This window comes from Sciurus carolinensis, chromosome 11, assembly GCF_902686445.1.
Source record: "Sciurus carolinensis chromosome 11, mSciCar1.2, whole genome shotgun sequence".
Taxonomy (NCBI): Eukaryota; Metazoa; Chordata; class Mammalia; order Rodentia; family Sciuridae; genus Sciurus; species Sciurus carolinensis.
This window is the reverse complement of record NC_062223.1, coordinates 117559799-117578654: the sequence shown is the minus strand read 5'-3', so window position 1 is coordinate 117578654 and position 18856 is coordinate 117559799. Positions and strand designations below refer to the sequence as shown.

General features: G+C 38.4%; 1 protein-coding gene across 1 annotated transcript; it reads left to right on the top strand.

Annotated features, from left to right (window-relative positions):
- The first annotated feature begins 1566 nt into the window (after positions 1-1566).
- Mpzl3 (myelin protein zero like 3) lies at positions 1567-18656 on the top strand. The gene is made up of 6 exons (XM_047516573.1): positions 1567-1697; positions 7120-7286; positions 9559-9769; positions 11103-11268; positions 12895-12958; positions 15886-18656. The coding sequence occupies exons 1-6, from the start codon at positions 1625-1627 to the stop codon at positions 15910-15912; spliced, it is 708 nt and encodes a 235-aa protein (XP_047372529.1). The 5' UTR covers positions 1567-1624; the 3' UTR covers positions 15913-18656.
- The last annotated feature ends 200 nt before the right edge of the window (positions 18657-18856 follow it).

Below are 18856 nucleotides of genomic sequence, written 5' to 3'. Positions count from 1 at the left end.
TTAAATTTTTCTTTTTCTTCCTTTTTTTGGTTGTAAGTCACTTGCTTATCTTAAGGAAGAGAGAACTGAGTACATAGCAAAGAAATATCAAACCTAGTTTAACTGAATGATACAAACTTTTATTTTTTTCCTCCTTATGTTGGTAGATAAAGTAAACTTTGTAAGTGAGCTATGGAAAGAAGAGGTACCTTTAAAAAAGTCTCTCTACATATTCAGTGTCAATTTTGCAACTAAAAATTAGATCTGAAGTCTATATTATCTTTAATCCACAGTTTATATTTTTCTTCATAATTCAACTTTGAAAATATTACAACTGTATATTTCTTCAAACTGATGGTCTGCATGTTCTATAGGTATAATAAAAAGTAGTTAAAAACTCATGGAGAGTTTTTCCGGCAAACTTGTAGCTTGAATCTTGGCTAAATACTCAAGGGGTAATATAGTGTCTCCTTCCTAAAGAGAACTTTTGTATTGTAATTTATTTTTTATTATGCCTTAAATACCATGTAAATAATCCTTTAGTAATAAAGAATTATAAATTAAATGATTTGCTTATATACAAATTTGAAAATTTTACATAACATAGGTATACATTTTATCTTTACTGAAAAGTTTTCTTAGTAGAGACAACCTGGGAGTCAATAATGGATAGAATTAGTTTCTAGTGGGTAAGTAAAAGTATATGGATTTCCAAAGAATTGTCACACTGCTTTAGATAACTGGGAACTGGGCATTACAACACTAGTTTGTAGACTCTTGAAGGAAAGTTATCAACTATTCTATTTGTTACTCCTGCATTACTCTCTCAATAAACTACTAGCTTTCAAGTCTGGTAAAGAAAAAGTGGTTAAAAAGTGGAAAGTTATTAAATATTTCCAAAAGCTGAAACATACTTTCTGCTCTCTCCTGTTTTCATTAACCATGTGCAATCCAGACTAGGATGGCATGATTAAAGCAAGATCCTGTAATATCTTTTTCAGGAGGATGTGATGCCATCTCATTTCAAGTACTTTGATAACAAGGCTTTTTTTTCCCAAACAAAAGACTTGGTTCCTCTTCACCCCTAATATATGCTATAATTATGTGGATCATCACTAAGGCTGTAAACAGTGATTTAATAAACACCCAATTTTGGATGTTATAATAGCTACACTAAAAAGGACAAGAATCAGAAACTTAGGGCAAGTATTGGCCACAAAGACCTAATACATATTAATCTACTGACTGATCCTGCATGCTCTCCCAGGTCTCTTTGAACTCTAAATTTATGAGAATCTATTCTGAGATAGTTCAACTAAAATCTCTAGACGTATAGGCAACATCTGGAACACAGTTGCTCAAGATTAGGCCTGCAGAATTCTATAAAATTAAATCGTAAATTTCCCTACGTCTGTAAGCTATTTCATTTTCAATCAAAAGAACAACCAGCCCACACTTAAGAGTTAAAGAATCACTGGTCAGCAAACCCAGGTACGATTCTGGGAAGCAGCGATATCCTACGGCATGTCCGGATCGCCATTTTAAGTTTTCTTGCTGCCTCCCGCGCTGACGTCACTTCCGGGGTTACCTGAGTCGTTACCGGGAGCGGTAAACAAGGTGTACAAGTATCTGAAGAGCTGTCGGGATGCAGCAGAGCGGAGCGGCTGGAGGCCGTGGCTGCGCTCTCTTTTCAGTGCTGAGCATCCTATTTTTCCAGGGTGAGTTCGCCGGCTGGCTGAGCCCTACTTCCGGCCGGGGGGGTTAGGGAAGATGGTCGCTTTTCCGGTTCCGGGTGTTGGGGGGATCTCAGCAAAGCCCCCGCTCGGCTTCTGGGAAGGAAGGAAGGGAGGGTGGCGGGGAGGGTGCTCTTTTGGTTCTCGCCACCCACAGAGGAGACTGGGTATCTTGTCAGTCCTTCCCTGAGCTCGACCACCTTGGCACTGTAGTTTTGGTGATGACGTGACTAGGTGGAACCACAAAGCTCCGGCTTTGGGGGCGCGCGGTGTTATCTTGTAGGAGATCATCAGTGGTTGTCTGCTGTGGTTTGTGTGCTGTGTACACTGATTACAGAAGGGAAATTCTACTGGTCAGTAGTGTGTCCCATTCGTTTTGGAAAACAAAATCACGTTTTGATAATTTTACTTTTTGTAAATGAATAACATGAGCTATGAAATAAAACGTTTGTCACAGGTTGTGATGTGATTTTCTTATAACAGAAGCATATTGTTGAAGAAGCAGCAATTGCCTTAGCATTTAAAAAAATTTTAGTTTTTAAAAATATGAGAGGGCATTCAGTTTTTAATTATCAGACTAATATCAGAAATACAATACTGACACAGTGACACCTTGTTAAATTTGGATTTATTTTGCTTTCATGCAATTTTCAAATTGCATAAATTTCAGTCCAACCTAATTAACTTCATTTTAGGGTGTAATTATTTCCTGATTTTTGTGTGTGTGGCTTTGGGGGAAATCAAATATTATTATAGCAGCATTAGAGTGAATTTTTTTTACTTCATAAAATTTCTCTGTAAGTGATGGGAATTTTTGAAAAGGACCATTAATATTATACAAATGGGGTGCCCTAATTCTCAGCAGGTAAGGCTGGAAAGTTTTTATTTATCTGGTGACTAATATTCTTGCTGCACGCACACTCCCGGATCCCTCCCAGCTGCCTGTGTCATCATAAGTGTCCAGTTCTTCATCTGAATTCTTTTTGCAATACAATATTTAGGTTGACCTATTGTAACTTCTTATATACCCAGATGTCTTTCACTTTCTCCTACACACACACACACACAAGAAATGTCAAATATTCTATTGTGAAAAAATTTTCTAGAAGTGATAGGTGTTTTCTTAAACTTAATGGCATTTCATATTGAAGAGTTCCTTCAAATTCAGTGGACCAAATAATTCAAACATTAAAAGTTGATTTTATGATCTTTGTGTACTTATTGAATAGATTTATGTCTTGCCTTTTAAAAATAACAGGTTTATTGAAATATGGTCACATCCTCTACAATTTATAAATTTAAAATGTACAATTTAGTGGTTTTAGGATTCATACAGTTGCATAATCATCACCACAACCAATTTTAGAACATTTTTATCACCCCAAAGAGAAATCCCACACCCATTCCCATCTTCCACCAGCCCCTGAAAACCACCAATCTACTTTCTGATTTTGTGGATTTGCCTATTCTGGGCATTTCCTATAAATGGGATCATACAATGTATTCTCTTTTGTGACTGGATTCTTTCACTTATTGTGTTTTTGATGTTTCATCTTTTGTCTTTCTTTTTTTGGTTTGACTTTTGAATCTGTTAGGTGATAGACTTTATTTGCCTTCTCTCTTCACAGATGGGACATCTTAAATTATTAGTTTGTCCAAATTCTCCTTAAGTTATAAGTCTGGTCCTGTTTTAGCTGCTGTTGAAGTGTGTAGAAATAATAGAGTAGGTAGTTTAGTCTTTTTTGTATATAAATGTGCCATTATATGAATCAAAGATTGGCAGATGCATATTTTGGAAAATCAAGTATATAAAATTGGGAACTTTATTCTGTCATGTTTATTTCTTCCTTTTATAAAATTATGCTAAATGTGATTTTCCTGTTTTCTCCCCAATTAAATTTTTTGGTTATGTTTTGTGGACATTTATTTTTTTAAAAAAAATATTTTTAGTTGTAGATTAACACAGTAACTTTTATTTATTTATTTTTATGTGGTGCTGAGGATCAAACCCAGTGCCTCACCAAGCAAGCTCTCTACCACTGAGCCACAACCTCAGCCCCATTGTGGATATTTCTTTAGTTACTGTTTTTACTGGTGCAGAATGCTCTTTGACTCAGGTAGTAAGATAAATATCTGTAAAGATAGTCTAAGGTAGAAATTTCTGAATGAATATAACATTGAATTAAAAGAAAAGAGACTCAGAAGGAGATTTGATAAGGACTGTGAGAGATGTGGAGTTTACATGTGTGTGTGTGCGTGCACTTATGTGGATGTGTACACCCATGCAACACAATCAGTGTGGAGTGTTGGTTGGGGAGAGAATAAAGGGATTCTGATTTATAACTCTAATCCACATTTTCTATTTGCTCTAAACCAGACATTGGTGAACTTTCCATTAAGGGATAGAGAGTAAATATTTTAGGTTTTGCAGGCACATGGTCTTTGTTGTAACTACTTCGTTCTGCAAAAAGTGCAAAACACCGTGATAGACAAGATACATAAATGAATGAACATGACTGTTTTCTAATAAAACTTTGTTTACATAAATATGTTGAATTTCTTTGTCTGTTTACCAGGATAATTCTAGAGATTATAATTGGTTTACCTCCATCTGGGTCACCCACAGAGCAAGGTCAGTTGCTAGTTTTTCTTAGTTTGATCTTCTCTTATGAGATCCATTTGTTTCCATTTGGCCCATGGGCCATAGTTTGCTGACCTTTACCCTAAACCAACTGCTCCTTTGACAGTATCCCTTGGATATCTCACAGACCCCCAGATTCATTCAGAATCAAACTCATGTTCCCCTTCCATATTTCTAGTCTTTCCTCTCTAGTGAACGGCATCACCAAGTCAGGTGGTGTCACCTTTTCTATATTAATTTCCCATGGTGCAATTGTGTGATTTTTCTCCTTTAGGTTATACCAGCCCAGTTTAGAAGTGGTCATCAAGAGCTAAGCTTTTCCTGAATGGGTGCAATGGAAAGATAGAGGCATAGGGGAGTTAAGAGTATTGAAAATACTGTGAAGAAGGTGATAGGGGTTGGGTGGGTGACTAATAAGTATATTTTGTTCTTATACGGAAAATTTATGGTGACTCATTCCCCTCTTTTTCTTGGTCTTTCTCTGTCTGCTCCCCTCCCTCTGAATTTTTGCTCCAGAGGTGCTTGCATTTAATGGAGGAAATAAATAGCATTTATAGGTTACGCGCAATCAGTGGCATATGTGCTTGAGTAGTGCTGTGTACTGTTAGGAGAATGTTGAAGAAAGATGAACTTTATCAGAAAAACTTAAGAAAGTGTCACAAAAGGGGCTAATATTTGAGCTGGGTTTTAAGGTGTATGAGTATTGTGGGTGTGGTGTGATGGAGAAAAACCTAGGCAGGATTGGTAGAGATGGGGACAGCCTTCCAGACACATATTCAAAGAAAGACAGGGCATGAAAGGATACTGTACCTTTGGGAAATGGAAGGACATTCCAGGCATGGTGAAGGGAATGGGATAAGTAGGTGGCAGAGTGGCAGAAGTTTGGGGCCAGAATGTTGTTTATATTTTAGTCCTTGATGCAACAGAGAGTTATTGAAGGTTTTTTAATGTATGTAATATTCATTGAAATAATAATAGTTATTTATTAAAAGTTTTTATTGTTAAGCATTTCAGTTGTTATCATTTTTAATTATATTGAATCTTCACAGTGATCCAATAAAGTAGGTCTGTTTCTCCTCCCCGCCCTTTGGTGTGTGTGTGTGTGTGTGTGTGTGTGTGTGTGTGTTGCTGGGGATTGAATCCAGAGGCTTGTGCAAGCAAGGCAAGCACTATACCAACTGAGCTATATCCTCAGTCCATTCTGGTTATTATTCTTACTTAACAAGTGAGGAAGTTTGAACAGGTTGGGTATCTGATCATAGTCTCACAGACAGAAAGGAGCTGAGATAGAACTTAAGTTCAGGTCTGACTAATTCTAATCTGTGCTTTAAATTTCTGTACTATACTTGTGATACTTGTGCTTTAGGATAATAGAATAGGATGAGGGGACAATATAGATTATTCATTAATTTCACCTTCCAGTTTTTAGACTTAGATGAGGATTTTTTTTCACATTGAAGTGTCATTGAAGTTCTTATTAGTGAACTCAATCTTAGACTCCTCCTTTTAAGAGGAATGCGATCAGACTAGATTGTCTAGAGAGGAGTGAGAAAAATGATTCAAAGCAGGCAGAGGCAGAGGCAGTGGAACTGATGATTCAGAACTGTCTGTGGTAGGAAAGGTCGAGACAGTGTAGGAGAACCGAAGAGGTGAATAATGATAATGATGGTACCAAGATGAATTGGCCAATAACCCAGTAACTCTTGGTAGGCTTCTCAGTGTTGTACATGTTTTAACTCATTTAATTCTCATATAGTGACCTTCCCATAATGTCCTCATAAGGCTGAGGAGATGGGTCAAGTAAAGTAACTTGCTGAGGCTGCAGAGCCAAGCATAGGACTGGGATTTGAACTCTCTTGCTGCTCTATTTGCTTTTGGCTAACAGAAGAATCATGGTGGATAAGGAAGCAGGGAAAACAAAGTGCTAGAGACTTCATTTTCTAAAATATGACTCTCTAGTTGAAGATAAGTTTCTATTTATTATTTTCTGAAAGCAGGAAATAATCAGAAAAAAATGCCAGCTCTTTTGGGGGAGATGTAGTGTCAAAGTTGAATATGAGTGGTTTTGGAAACTGTAGGTCTCTAGAAGGTTTAAAAATGCACTTTTATTTTTACATTGTAGAATGAATCCATTTTTTCTGTTTTCCTCCCCATAAGTTAAGTTTAATAAATGTGTGATTCATTAATCAGCTTTAAAAAGGGGGAAAACTAGATAGGCCTTGGCATAGTTTAAAAAATTTCTTTAAAATTTTTTCCTATTCTTATTTCCTATTCTCATTTTGCTGGTGACTGAGGCAGTGATAGCTTCTTGCTGCATTCATGCTGTACTTGGGGTAAGTCTCTTAGACCCCATGAAAGCTGCCATATTCCTGGAGCATGTGTGTGTTGTGGGGGGTTGGGGAATGGAAGGGGGGGTGAATGATGTTGCTTTTTTGCCTCTGTGGACAGCCCTGCTTGTTTATACTTAATTTAACCACAAACTTGCATTTGGAAAAAATGTTTGTGTGACCAGCTTTTAAATTTTTACCAAGTATTCAATCTATGATTTAAGGTTTCAGAATAATAAAAATGCTACCCTAGATTAATGTGGATATGCTGATTAATGTGGATATGTCCCTTGTGGGATTGCCTGAGAAGATATTGGTTGCTCTGACTCTTTGATGAGAATGCTAAAAATGATAAATAGCATGTTCTGTGTTATTCACTCACATCTGTATATCCCACCAAAATTAATACACTTTAAATGTTTGGACTTGCTTTGATTAGGTGTTCATATCGTCCTTTCCTTGGAGATTAATGCGGATGCTCATGTCCGAGGTTATGTTGGAGAAAAGATCAAGTTGAAATGCACCTTCAAGTCAACTTCAGATGTCACTGACAAACTGACCATAGATTGGACATACCGCCCTCCCAGCAGCAGTCGCACAGAATCTGTAAGTGTGTACTTTTCAGAAAGCTTTTTTTCAGTCTTCTGGGTCAACAGTTTTGGAATCTTTTTATTGCAAATCACAGGTATGCACGAGACCCTCTCCTCTTAGAATAGAAGATGAGCTTCTATGTAAATGGAAGGAGATGAGTTTCTGCCCTGAATGACATTCATTTGATCATGGAGGGCATTTTGTTCTTCCACTTAAGAATCTTGCATGTAGGTCAGGTGTGGTGGCACATGCCTGTGATCCCAGCAGAGCTCAGGAGGTTGAGGCAAGAGGATTGCAAGTTCAAAGCCAGGCTCAGCAATTAAGCAAGATCCTAAGCAACTTAGTAAGACCCTGTCTCAAAATAAAAAATAAAAAGGGCTGGGGATGTGTCTTAGTGGTTAAGTGTCCCTGGGTTTGATCCCTGATGCCAAAAAAATAAAAATAAAAAAATCTTGCATATAACTTGCAGGAAAAAATGGCCAAAGAGTCAGAGGAAATATGGTCTAATTTTTTCATAGCTTCATTTTCAGGTTTGATGTCTAAGAAGGGTATCTCTAGGACCGCTGACTAGAAGAATTCTATAGGTCCCAGTCATAGACATCCTTTCTTTTAAAGCTAGCTGCTCATTTCCTGTCAAATAAAGTTGTCTCAGTGGGTGTATCTGTTTGTATAGTTGTACTTTGTACATTTAGCTTGGGTTCTTCTCCCAGCGTGTGAACATCTGCAGTGATTTATATAGCTGCCTTTGAAGGAAGTGGTGGCACCTTGTGTTGGTGACAGATGTTATTGGTGACAGATGGCCTTGCTATATTAGAAACAATATACTTTAGTCACACATATAAAAAATATTTATGGTTCAAATACCATTGTGGGTATCTAATTGAAGATTAGAATACTATAAGACACTTTCTCTTTATGATTCCAGCAGTATCCTTAGCTCAGTATAGATGCTATTCAAGAATGTGAATGTCACAGTCATATGTAAGAGTGGGTTTTTGAAAGTATTCTTAACTTATTTATTTTGTTTTCCTTTGTTGGAAAACTTTCCCTTTCATTTTTATGTATAAACTTTGAATTCTGTTTTGGAGCCATTTTTCGGTGCCATGTAGCTTGGAGCTAGGCAGTGAAGGAAACTAGGCTGCAGTTGTGGTTCCTTTTTCTTTAAATTTAAAACAGTTCACTTTATTCTGCATAGTCAGGAAACCCTGGTTGCCCTTGTTTGGCTCGGCCTCCTTGGCCAAAAGTAGGACAGAGTAAGCAGTGAGCTTCTTGGGTCAGAAACCTTATAGACAAACAGCAGATCTCTTATAGTACTGTTCTCTGTGAGACTGATAGAAAACCAGCAAACTCACCCAAGTTGGAATTAGTAGACCTTTAAAGTCATATAATGTAATGTTGCAGTTAATATTCTTTCAGATTGATCAATCAGCAAGGATTTGAGTATCACTACCTTAGCCTTGTTTTGTCAATCAGGACTTTCAAACCCTTTTTTCCTGATGCTAGTAATCAGTGTTAGGCTCCCTTTACCTCCCTTTGGAACACTCATCTCACATATTATTTCTTGATATCTGTATTTACCACTAGAATGTAAGTTCCATGAAGGTAGTGACTGAGCTTGTGTGGCTCCCAGTGTATTGTTTTTCTTAACATACTGCTTAGAACACATTAGGTGTGTAGTATTTGTTGAATGAATGCATGAACAAATGAACCAATAAGTGAGTCAGCATCTTCTCTGGGAAATTGCTGTTCAGTTGGGAAATTCAGTGGTTGTAAATGCCTAGTTTCTTAAGTGGGAAGGTACGAAGACAACCAAGAAAGAGGAAAGCCTTGTATCTTGCATAAGAGAGAAAGGTCATATTGTTTTGTAATAACCTGGCTGGCTCACCTACAGGTGTAAACAGGGGCTTTTGGTGATGAAGTGTCTGCTCCAATCCAGCACTGTTTTAATTCAATGTACATTCACTGAGTCCTTTTTATGCATTTGACTTGGGTTTATATTAACTTCCAGGGTAGATAATGTGAAAGAGAGGGTGGATTATATTATACCGTGCCAGTGATTTTGAGAATAAACAAAAATCTCCCTTTCGTTACCAATTAGAAGAGATTCAAGGGTTAGCATTCCAGGATTCTTTCATTGGTCCTTTTTCTTTCGTGAAAAAAAGCATGTAAGATTTGCCCAACTACAAGAACCCACGTCACAGTTGTATTTTACTTTGGATCTACTTAGCCTTACCTTTTCGTTGCATTTTCCAAATTAACATTTTCTCTCATGGTATTGCTTTCTTAGATTTTTCATTATCAGTCTTTCCAGTACCCAACCACAGCAGGCACATTTCGGGATCGGATTTCCTGGGTTGGAAATGTGTACAAAGGGGATGCATCCATAAGCATAAGCAACCCTACCCTAAAGGACAATGGGACATTCAGCTGTGCTGTGAAGAATCCCCCAGACGTGCACCATAATATTCCCTTGACAGAGCTAACAGTCACAGAAAGGGGTAAGCTGATTGCCACTAGCCTTCTGCAGTGCTCTGTGCAGGGCTCATTGAAAAGCAAAGCCATCTATCTTTGTAATCCATTTGGGTCATTGGATCATTGTGACAAAGTGATTTTTCTACTGTCCTGATGTATATGTTAAGGTGGATTTTTAATCTTTATTCCGAAAACTGAATTTTCTCTTCAAATATTGTCATAGTTTCTCCATTATCCCCTTTTCATTTTAGCTTTAGGTAACCAAAGGTCTTGTGGAATATGTGACAGACCCTTGGGTAAATGGAAGTTTAGCATCTCTGTGTGATAGAAGTCACTTGAGTTTCCCTAATATGTTCACAGTCCCAGATATGTGACAATGTACTTGCCTATGTCCTGAAAGTGTACTTCCTCTCCTATTGGGATGTGGTACATTTCTTTTATGCTGCCACGGGCAGCAATTTCCTTTTAGTGTGAAACAGGTTGAGAGGATGTTGAGCTTTTTTCCACATTTTTCCTTTGTGACTATTAAGTGGTTATTCAAGTTCTTAATTGAATTTAAACCAAAGACTTAAAGACACATTATGATTCATTATAGTTGCCTCATCATTTCCTGGGTCTTTTCTCCTCCCTTCCTTCTTCCCCTCCTCCCTTCTTCCCTTTCTCTTCCTCCTCATCTTCCTTCTCCCTCTTTATTTATCTTCATCTTCTTCAACAATAGCTGACAGGTTTCAAAAACATGAACACATTCAGAATGCTGGAACGAATAGAGACTGATTCTGTCTTTCTGGAAAGCATTTTGAGAATAGGAATTAGATTCTTAGAAGTATATGCCCTTTGATCCTATAATTTCATTTCGAAATTTAATTTTAAGGAAATAGAGCCAAACATGAGGATTTATGTTGAAGGAAGGTCTTCCTAATGTGAAATAACTTGAATGCCTAGCATTAGAGGATTGATTCAATACATTTTTTTCAATATGGCAGGATAGTATGCAGCCATTGAATATCACATCTAGAGGGGATTTTTAATAACATGAAAACATTTATCATATTTAGCAAAAAATGTTAAAATGATAAGTAACATGATTTCTAGTTCTAAGAATATGCACCCCACCCCCAAAATGTACTCCCATATAAAATACCCTTTGTAAGAAGATTGAATTGGTAAATACCAATGTGTTATTCCTAAGTAGTGGAATTATGGGAGAATTTTTATTCTTCATTGTACTTTTGTGTATTTTCTACATTTTCCACAATGGATTTATTCCTTTTGTAATCAAAAAATGTGTAAGTGCAAAAATAGAAACACCCTCTTGTCAGAGGAAGCACGTTTACACATGCTTCTCTTTTTTCCCTCTAGGTTTTGGCACCATGCTCTCCTCTGTGGCCCTTCTTTCCATTCTCGTCTTCATTCCCTCAGTAGTGGTGGTGGTTCTGCTGCTGCTGAGAATGGGGAGGAAGGCAGCGGGGCTGAAGAAGAGGAGCAAGTCTGGCTATAAGAAGTCATCTATCGAAGTTTCAGACGAGTAAGTCCAGCTGATCCCTGAGCGGGAAGCCCGTTTCTCTTCAGAGCCCTGCCCCCCACCCCACATCCATCCACCTTCTTTTCTTTCATGTTGAGTTCAGTTCTGCTGGTGAAGTTTTCTTTTGGACAGAATGGTTGTGCTGAGGAGTCCAGGAAGGAGGGTTGAGAGTGAAACTTGTGGATATTGATTTGGAGAGAATTGGAGGGATTGATAGTATGCTTCTGGTCTTCTGCTTTAGAAATCAGATTGTGCAATACTGTGGTTCTGGGGAATATTCATTTTAAAGTAGATATCTCCTTTTTTTCCAAGTTAAAGGGCAATGCCAAGTCAGTTTTTTTCCACTTCTCTCTCTGTCTCTCTGTGTCTGACTCTCTCTCGCTCTCTCGCTCTTTTTGGCACTGAGCTAATTTCTTCTGACAGAAAATACATGCACAACGAGGGAGGCTTTAATTATAGCCATGGAGGGCAAGGACAATTTAAATAAGCAAGATCTATTCTTGGTCAGCAGATGCTCGGAAGGGGCTAAATGAATTGTTGTTATCAAAAGCATTTATTAAACATCATTCTGCCAGTGAGCAGTCATGATCCAGTATTCTCCCTCAAAAGAAGTCTACTAAAAAAAAAAAGTAACAACAATTAACATAAAAATGCTGTGAGTTCTCTATTTTCTATATTAGGGGTTCTTAACATGGGGAGGAAAGTCTCACCCTGAGAGGGTCCAAAATTTTCATTCTGTCTGTGTGTGTACATTTATTTCATGGAGAGAGAATCCCCTTTATAAGTAATGTGTGGTCCCCCCAAAATAAAGAACTATTGACAAAAATACCAACGTCTGTTTCCAAATATGGTGTACAAAACCTTTCATGATCTGACTCTAAGTCACATTGCTTCCTACCATTTCTTCTCATTCACCCCACATTCCAGCTATAGTAAGCTTATTTTTTCCCCAAACATACCACATTTAGGCATAGATGTAGTTTTTTCCATCTTCTTTTCCCTTGCCTGGAATGCCCTCCTTCCCTCTTTTCTTTGCTGGGAAGCTCTTTTTCTTATCTTCTAGACCAGCTGAAATATCCCCTTCCCTTGATTCTTCCTGAATTCTGAAGGATGAATCAGTCACTCTCTGCCCTTTACTGCCACAGCAGTTTCACCTTAAAACATTTATCATATCGTGTGATATAATACTTGTTAAGTTTGTCCTTTGATCCTATAATTTATCATATTGTGTGATATAATACTTGTTAAGTTTGTAGAAGGCCTCTCATCCCCCATGAAATCATGAGCTCTTCAAGGGACCAGGTTTTATTTATCTTTTTATCCCTAGCATAGTACAATGTCTCAGACATTGCTGGTACATAGTACTTTTTTGAATGAATGAATGAATGATTATGACCACCTGATATTTATTGAGCACTTACTATGTGCTGGATATGTAGTGGTAATATCTACATTTTTTACTTGAAGAAAGAGGATCCTGGAGTTGAAGTAATTTGTTCAGTTGCCTTGCTAGTAAGTAGAAGAGCTGGAGTCTGAACCCAGACCTGTCTGACTTTAAGACCTGAGCTTTTAACTGGCACACTATACTGGATAGTGACAACAGAGATTTGGTTTGTGCTCTTTCCACAGCACTGACCAGGAGGAGAAAGATGAGTGCATGACAAGGCTTTGTGTCCGCTGTGCCGAGTGTCTGGTAAGTCCTTGCCATTTCTTCTGTTGACTGTTGATGTCTCACCTTCCTCCCTGCTTAAGGGGACCCTTTGTCCTCAGAGGCAGCAGAGAATATGTAGGTAGATCCAAGGAAGGTATGAGCCGATCTTCCCCCGAAGCATTTTGTCCTCTGGGTACCCCTGCCAATTCTAAACATGCTTTTTATTTTCCTCTCTCATGGGCATAGAGTGGTATTCTTAGGTTAGGAATGGGGCTGTGCAGAGCAGTCTCTGCTGACGGACAGGAAGTCCTGGAAGAGGAGTGTCTTATGCCACTGAATTTATACTAGGACACTTGGACTCACTGGACCCAGAACCTTGAGTTTAACTTTTAGGCTGAGCTTTGATATTTTCCAGGGAGTTAGAGTGATATAACCTTTTAGGTAACTTAATGTCTTTTGATCAAAAAGAAATACTCAAATTTTCACTTACATTTCAAAAAAACTGTCATCCCTCCCCTTTTGAGCAGTTGCTGTGACTAATAGGTTTGCATGGCTGTCCTAAGATCTAAGGAGGAGGGAAAGCTCTCTGATGTGGTACAGTTGGAAACAGGTCAAAAGCAACTTGTGATCTAGTGTGAAACATACCTGTCATTTCAGGGTGCAAACCTGAGCCCTCTTTGTACTTACTGCCAAGTGCAGCATTTGACCATGTGAGAGTAGCCCAATTATTCATTGCAGTATTCTTTGTTTCTCCTTCTCTCAGGCCCTTGAGTAACATAAGTGAGATGAGAGACAGATTGTTAGTGCTAGGGAAGAGGGAGTACCTGATGCCAACCCTTCAAGCTTCAAGTATTTTCATAATACAAAATAAGTTCGTGTCCTTACGGTTATTATTTGCTGAACATCTGACACGTGTCACGTTCACCATTCTAGGTGGTAAGGAAGCAGCAGTGAACAAAAACTAACAAAAACTCCTCCCCTCAAAGAAAGAACTTTATGCTCTTTGCTTGAAAAACTTTCTCATCTTCCAAGATCCAACTGAAATGCACCTTCACTTAAATTGGGGTACAAACACTGACTAAATCTTAAAAATAAGTAAAATACATAGTATACCATGTGGTTTTAATGCTATGGAGAAAAATAGAACAGGAAAGGGAGATGGGATGGCTGGATAGGGGGTGTGTGGGGATGGCTGGGGACACCCTCAATAAGATGGTATCTAAGCAATTCCTAAAAGAAGTAGATAGCAACCCATATGGCCATTGTGGAAGAGCATTTCTAGGTGGGGAGTTGAAGAAAAATTAGCTAAGGAGGCTGAGAAGTCGCAGTGAATGAGGTTGAAGAAAAGCTGGGTGAGTTTGGTATCCTGGAGACAAGGGAGGGAAGTGTTTCAAGGAGGGCAAATAAAATGAGAACTGAGAAGTGGTTGATGATTTGATAACGTGTGGGTCACTGTTGACCTTTGTAAAAGTGGCTCCAGTGGAATAGTGGAGTCGAAGCCTGACTTGGGGAGGGTCAAGAAAGATTCTAAAGACAGACACTGGAGAAAGTGGGTGTGAACAACTTGCCCAAGGAGTTCTGCTGTGGTCCTGTGCAGAGAAATAGGCAGTGCATGGAAGGAGGAATGTGTTCAGAATTACTTTTCTTTTTAATGATGGGAGAAATTGAGCAAATTTATATGCTGATGGGAATGATCCAGTCAAGAAGGAAAAATTGATTCTGCAGAAGAGAGAAGGGAGGGTCGTTGGGGTGATGCCAGGATCTGGTGCACACGTGGAAATGCTGGCCGGAGGCAAAAGCAATGGGAGTGTGTAAGAAGAGTAGGGAAGGCCAGGTAGATGGGGCCGCACGCATTTAAGTGGTAAATACCATGATGGGAGACTGCTTCTCTCTTCCCAGTGATAGGAGAAAGCAAGGCCATCAGCTGAGAATGATGGGAAGAGGTGTTAGAAGATAGGGAAAAGAGGTTATGGTATGAAATGCTCATTTGGGAAAATAGGAGAATTAATGGCGTGGAAAGATATGATGTGCCAGGTAACACTAATGGCCCACTTGAGGTTTGAAGTAATGTATGTGAGTTTCCATAATAAGAATAAGAGTTATTGTAATAGGAGCTAAGCTTGAATGAGTGTTACAAAGTGGCAGGCACAGTGCTAAGTAATTTATATCTATTGTCTCATTCACTTCTCTTAACAGTTCCGTGAGGTGTATTTTTATTATCTCCATTTCATAGATAAGGAAGCTGAGTCTTAGAGAAGTTAGAGACCTTTATCCAGCCAGGTGGGGTGACACTCGCCTATAATCCCAGCAACTCAGGAAGCTGAGGCAGGAGGATTGCAAGTTCAAAGTCAGACTCAGCAACTTAGTGAGGCTCTAAGCAACTCAGTGAGACCCTGTCTCAAAATATAAAAAGGGGACTGGGGATGTGGCTCAGTGGTTAAGTGCCCCTGGGTTCAATCCCTGGTACCAAAAACAAAAACAAAAACAAAACAAAACCCAAAAACCACAACAAAAACAAAAAACCCACAAACAATTTTATCCAAAAGTCACACAGCCAGCAAAAGGTGGAACTCAGAGGTAGAGTGACTCCTCCTACTCTAAACTCCTAACCCTGGTCTTGTGCATTTTGCTGAAGGCAAACACCTTTTCTTATGTGTTGACATTAAAAAAAAAAAAAATCCACCAATAATGGAGTTACAATTATAATAAAATCAAAGACTGAAAAAAAAAATTCACCAAGGAGAAGGGAGCCATTAGGGCTTTGAAGCAGAAATTATCCCAATAGACACATTGCATTGCGGTCTTGTGAAGTTTCATGGGAATTTAGGTGGGCTGAGTTAGTGGCATTTCACTCTTATTGGCTGGAGTCAGCTTTCATTGGAGGATCCAAATGTGTGATCTTTGCCTACATTCTAACTGTGGCATTGTACTTCACTTATACACCCCACATGCTGTTCTTTGCTCTTTAGGATTCAGACTATGAAGAGACATACTGATGAAAGTCTGCATAACTTAAGAAGAGTTACCTAATGACAGAAAACACATTCCGCTGGGAGCTATAGCCTTTCCAGAGGATTGAAACTGGCCAGCACAGCAGTGACGGAGGATTCCGGAGGTCTTCAGTAAAGACTATGAACCATTTATTTATTGAAGAAATGTTCTTTTTATATTTATAAACTGTTCAGAAACTTTCAGAAGAGACTCATGATTCCCCTTTTAAAAAGTTATACTCGAATTGATTGAAGAAATTCTTTTCCTGAAGAGAAAGATAACTTTTTGGTTTACCTTTGCTCTTGCATGTATTATGTTTTCTTCCAATTGTTTGAAGGAGACTCCTAAATGTGTGCCACACTGTTGATGCCAAAGTGCTATTTTTTACTGAAGCAGAGTTTATAGCTCCTGATGATGGGCTACCAGACAAAGTGCTTATTTGGGATAGATGTCCTTTGTTTTTTGCTTCATGAACTTTTCAGCTGTGAGTCTACAACATACACTATTTGGTTTAATGATCTAATCACTGGTTATATTTGGGTGACTTGGAATGTGCCCCTACTTTCTTTGGAGTTGGTAGGATCAGGAGTCGTTGGTTTGCTTTGACTGGCTTTCTAAACTATTAAAGTATTATCATTTACAATTAAGGAAAGGAATGGTGAGGTAGAGGAATTGTTTTTGTTTGCCTTGCTAGGTGCAATTTGGGCCAAGGAACTTTGTCATTTTTCTTTCCTATAGTTGACTAATTTGTGGTTTCCTTCTTGACTTTTCAGGTCAGAGGCAAGAAAAACTCTTCAGAAGGTTTTCAGTGGGGACTTATAGAACATATTAAACAGTTCTTTGCAATGAAATCTTTTCACTTGTATTGTTCTTCAAAACTTTTTTGGTCTAAAGTATATCATGTGTGAACTATGGTATTAGCAAGCTATTTTGCATAATATCGGGCATGAGGAAGTGAGGTTATATTCAACATCTGTATCTCCTTTCACTTCTCTCCATACCTCATAACACATTCCTCCATTCTACAGCAACCTACTTCAAATTTTAATTTATATAGTTCTCTTACAAGAGTAATAGGGTTGACTTTTTAATTATCCCTTCCCCCATCTTTGTTGTTGCAGCAGAGAATGGTCCCTTTCCATGGTTCTTCCCTAGGTGGCTCAGGAGGCTTTCATATGTAGCATTATATGCCATGTATATTATTTTAAAAAAATCAGTTTTATATTTTCTGCCAAGATCTAATTTCTAAAATTTGTGCTATTAATTTCATCCTAAAGATTTGGCCTGACCTCCTTTGTTAACCTAGTGCACAGGTTAGAAAGTCTGGTTACTTGATAGACATTTGTGAGTTGTTTCTGGTTACATCAATCTGTAGAAGAGGCAGACAGGACTGGTGGTTTACATTTCCAGTGGTTAAACTTTAACAATTTTTTTTTCTTTGCCAATTGTGAATTATGTAATTGTCTGTGGCCAATTTTATATGACCATTTTTGGCACCTTAAAAGAGAATAAAGTTTGAGCAACTAATCTTGTAGATTTAAAGATAGAGATGAAATAGTGGGACTTTTTGTGGGTCTTATTTCTCAGAGAGAAAGGGGGAGTTGAGAAAGAGAGAGAGAGAAATATCATGTTACAGGAACCCATGTGAAGCCACATCCCATTGAAGGATGAACCAGTTTGGGTTAGGTCTTATAGTTTTTTTGCAAATATATTGTGAAGATTAGTCCGTCTTGGATATTTGCTGCTTTAGGTAAATGGTGCTCTGTGAATACTCAGATGTGTTATTTTGTAGCCTTAATTAAGATTTGACCCAGTCCCTCTATTTTAAATGTCAGAATAATAGAGTCCTTCATGATGAGGCAGTAAGTCGGTAATTTATTCTGCTCCATGGGTTTGTGGTTACACCCCAGTGCAGACTGCCCTTTTCCCTTCTTTACCCCATGCATTGACATTTGAGTTGCTGCTTTTTACTCCCAAAGGAGCAGAAAAGTGTATAGACCCCTGCCTTCTTAAAGGATGAAGGAAGATAAAGTGTTTTCTTTTTGTTTGTTTAATGTACTGTTTTAGTAACTTCTAAGGTCCTAGGCTCCCTCTTCTTCTTTTTGTTGCTCTGTAGTCACTTGTCACACCATATGGAGACCAGCCTTATCTAGAGAGGGAATTTACTTTAAAAGGGGTTAAAAGCCTTTCAGATTTTTTTCTTTGATTTCTCAAGCTTTCTTGTGGTTACATTATCTTACCGATTTTATGCCTTAGGTTTCTTAATTCTATTACCAAATGTGAGCATATAAAGTGCTTTGTATTTCCCCCTGTTACTCTGTTACAGCAGGTCACTTGGGGAGCATCTGAGTCCTCTGCAGCTCCTGAATTGGGTGCTATTGCTTCAAGAAAGAAGGTTGCATGTGCTTGCTTTTAAAAGGACAGAGACAATAACAACAAAATTCTGGGGACCACATCCTGAACTTGAATGTTCCTTTATGAACTATTCAGTTGTAGTTATAAAGGGGAGCTTAAAGAATACCTACTGGCATGGAGCAAGACTATTACTTAATTGCACAACTCAAAACTTTGAGAAGCAGCTGCGTTTTTGGTCTGCAGCACTGGACTGTTCACTGCTGCCTATTGTTGCCTTTTTTGTTTTCATTTGTTTTGTAGGAGGGTATGCACTGTTAGGCCTTGTGCACAGGATTGTAACTCTTGGTATCTTTATTCTATCACAGATAATAAAGTTCTTTGTATCTTCTGGCTACCTTTTGGTGTATATCTTACATATGAGTGTTGTTATGTGAGGAAAAGGGGGGTTTTGTGGTTTTCAGCATTGAGCAAACGTTTTGTCTGAGCTGAAACCCAGCAAGAACTTGCAGCTCACGTAGCAGGGGCTGATAGTAAATTTTTAGAAAATGCGTGAGCTATTTGTAAGCTATTGGTGACTTGAAATTGGCTATGGTG

Bases quoted from the DNA above. Each gene is read 5' to 3' on its own strand.
- Mpzl3 (XM_047516573.1), top strand. From the start codon at position 1,625: ATGCAGCAGAGCGGAGCGGCTGGAGGCCGTGGCTGCGCTCTCTTTTCA. The intron at 1,698-7,119 runs GTGAGTTCGCCG...TGCTTTGATTAG, and splicing joins GAGCATCCTATTTTTCCAGG to GTGTTCATATCGTCCTTTCC. The intron at 11,269-12,894 runs GTAAGTCCAGCT...CTCTTTCCACAG, and splicing joins TCTATCGAAGTTTCAGACGA to CACTGACCAGGAGGAGAAAG.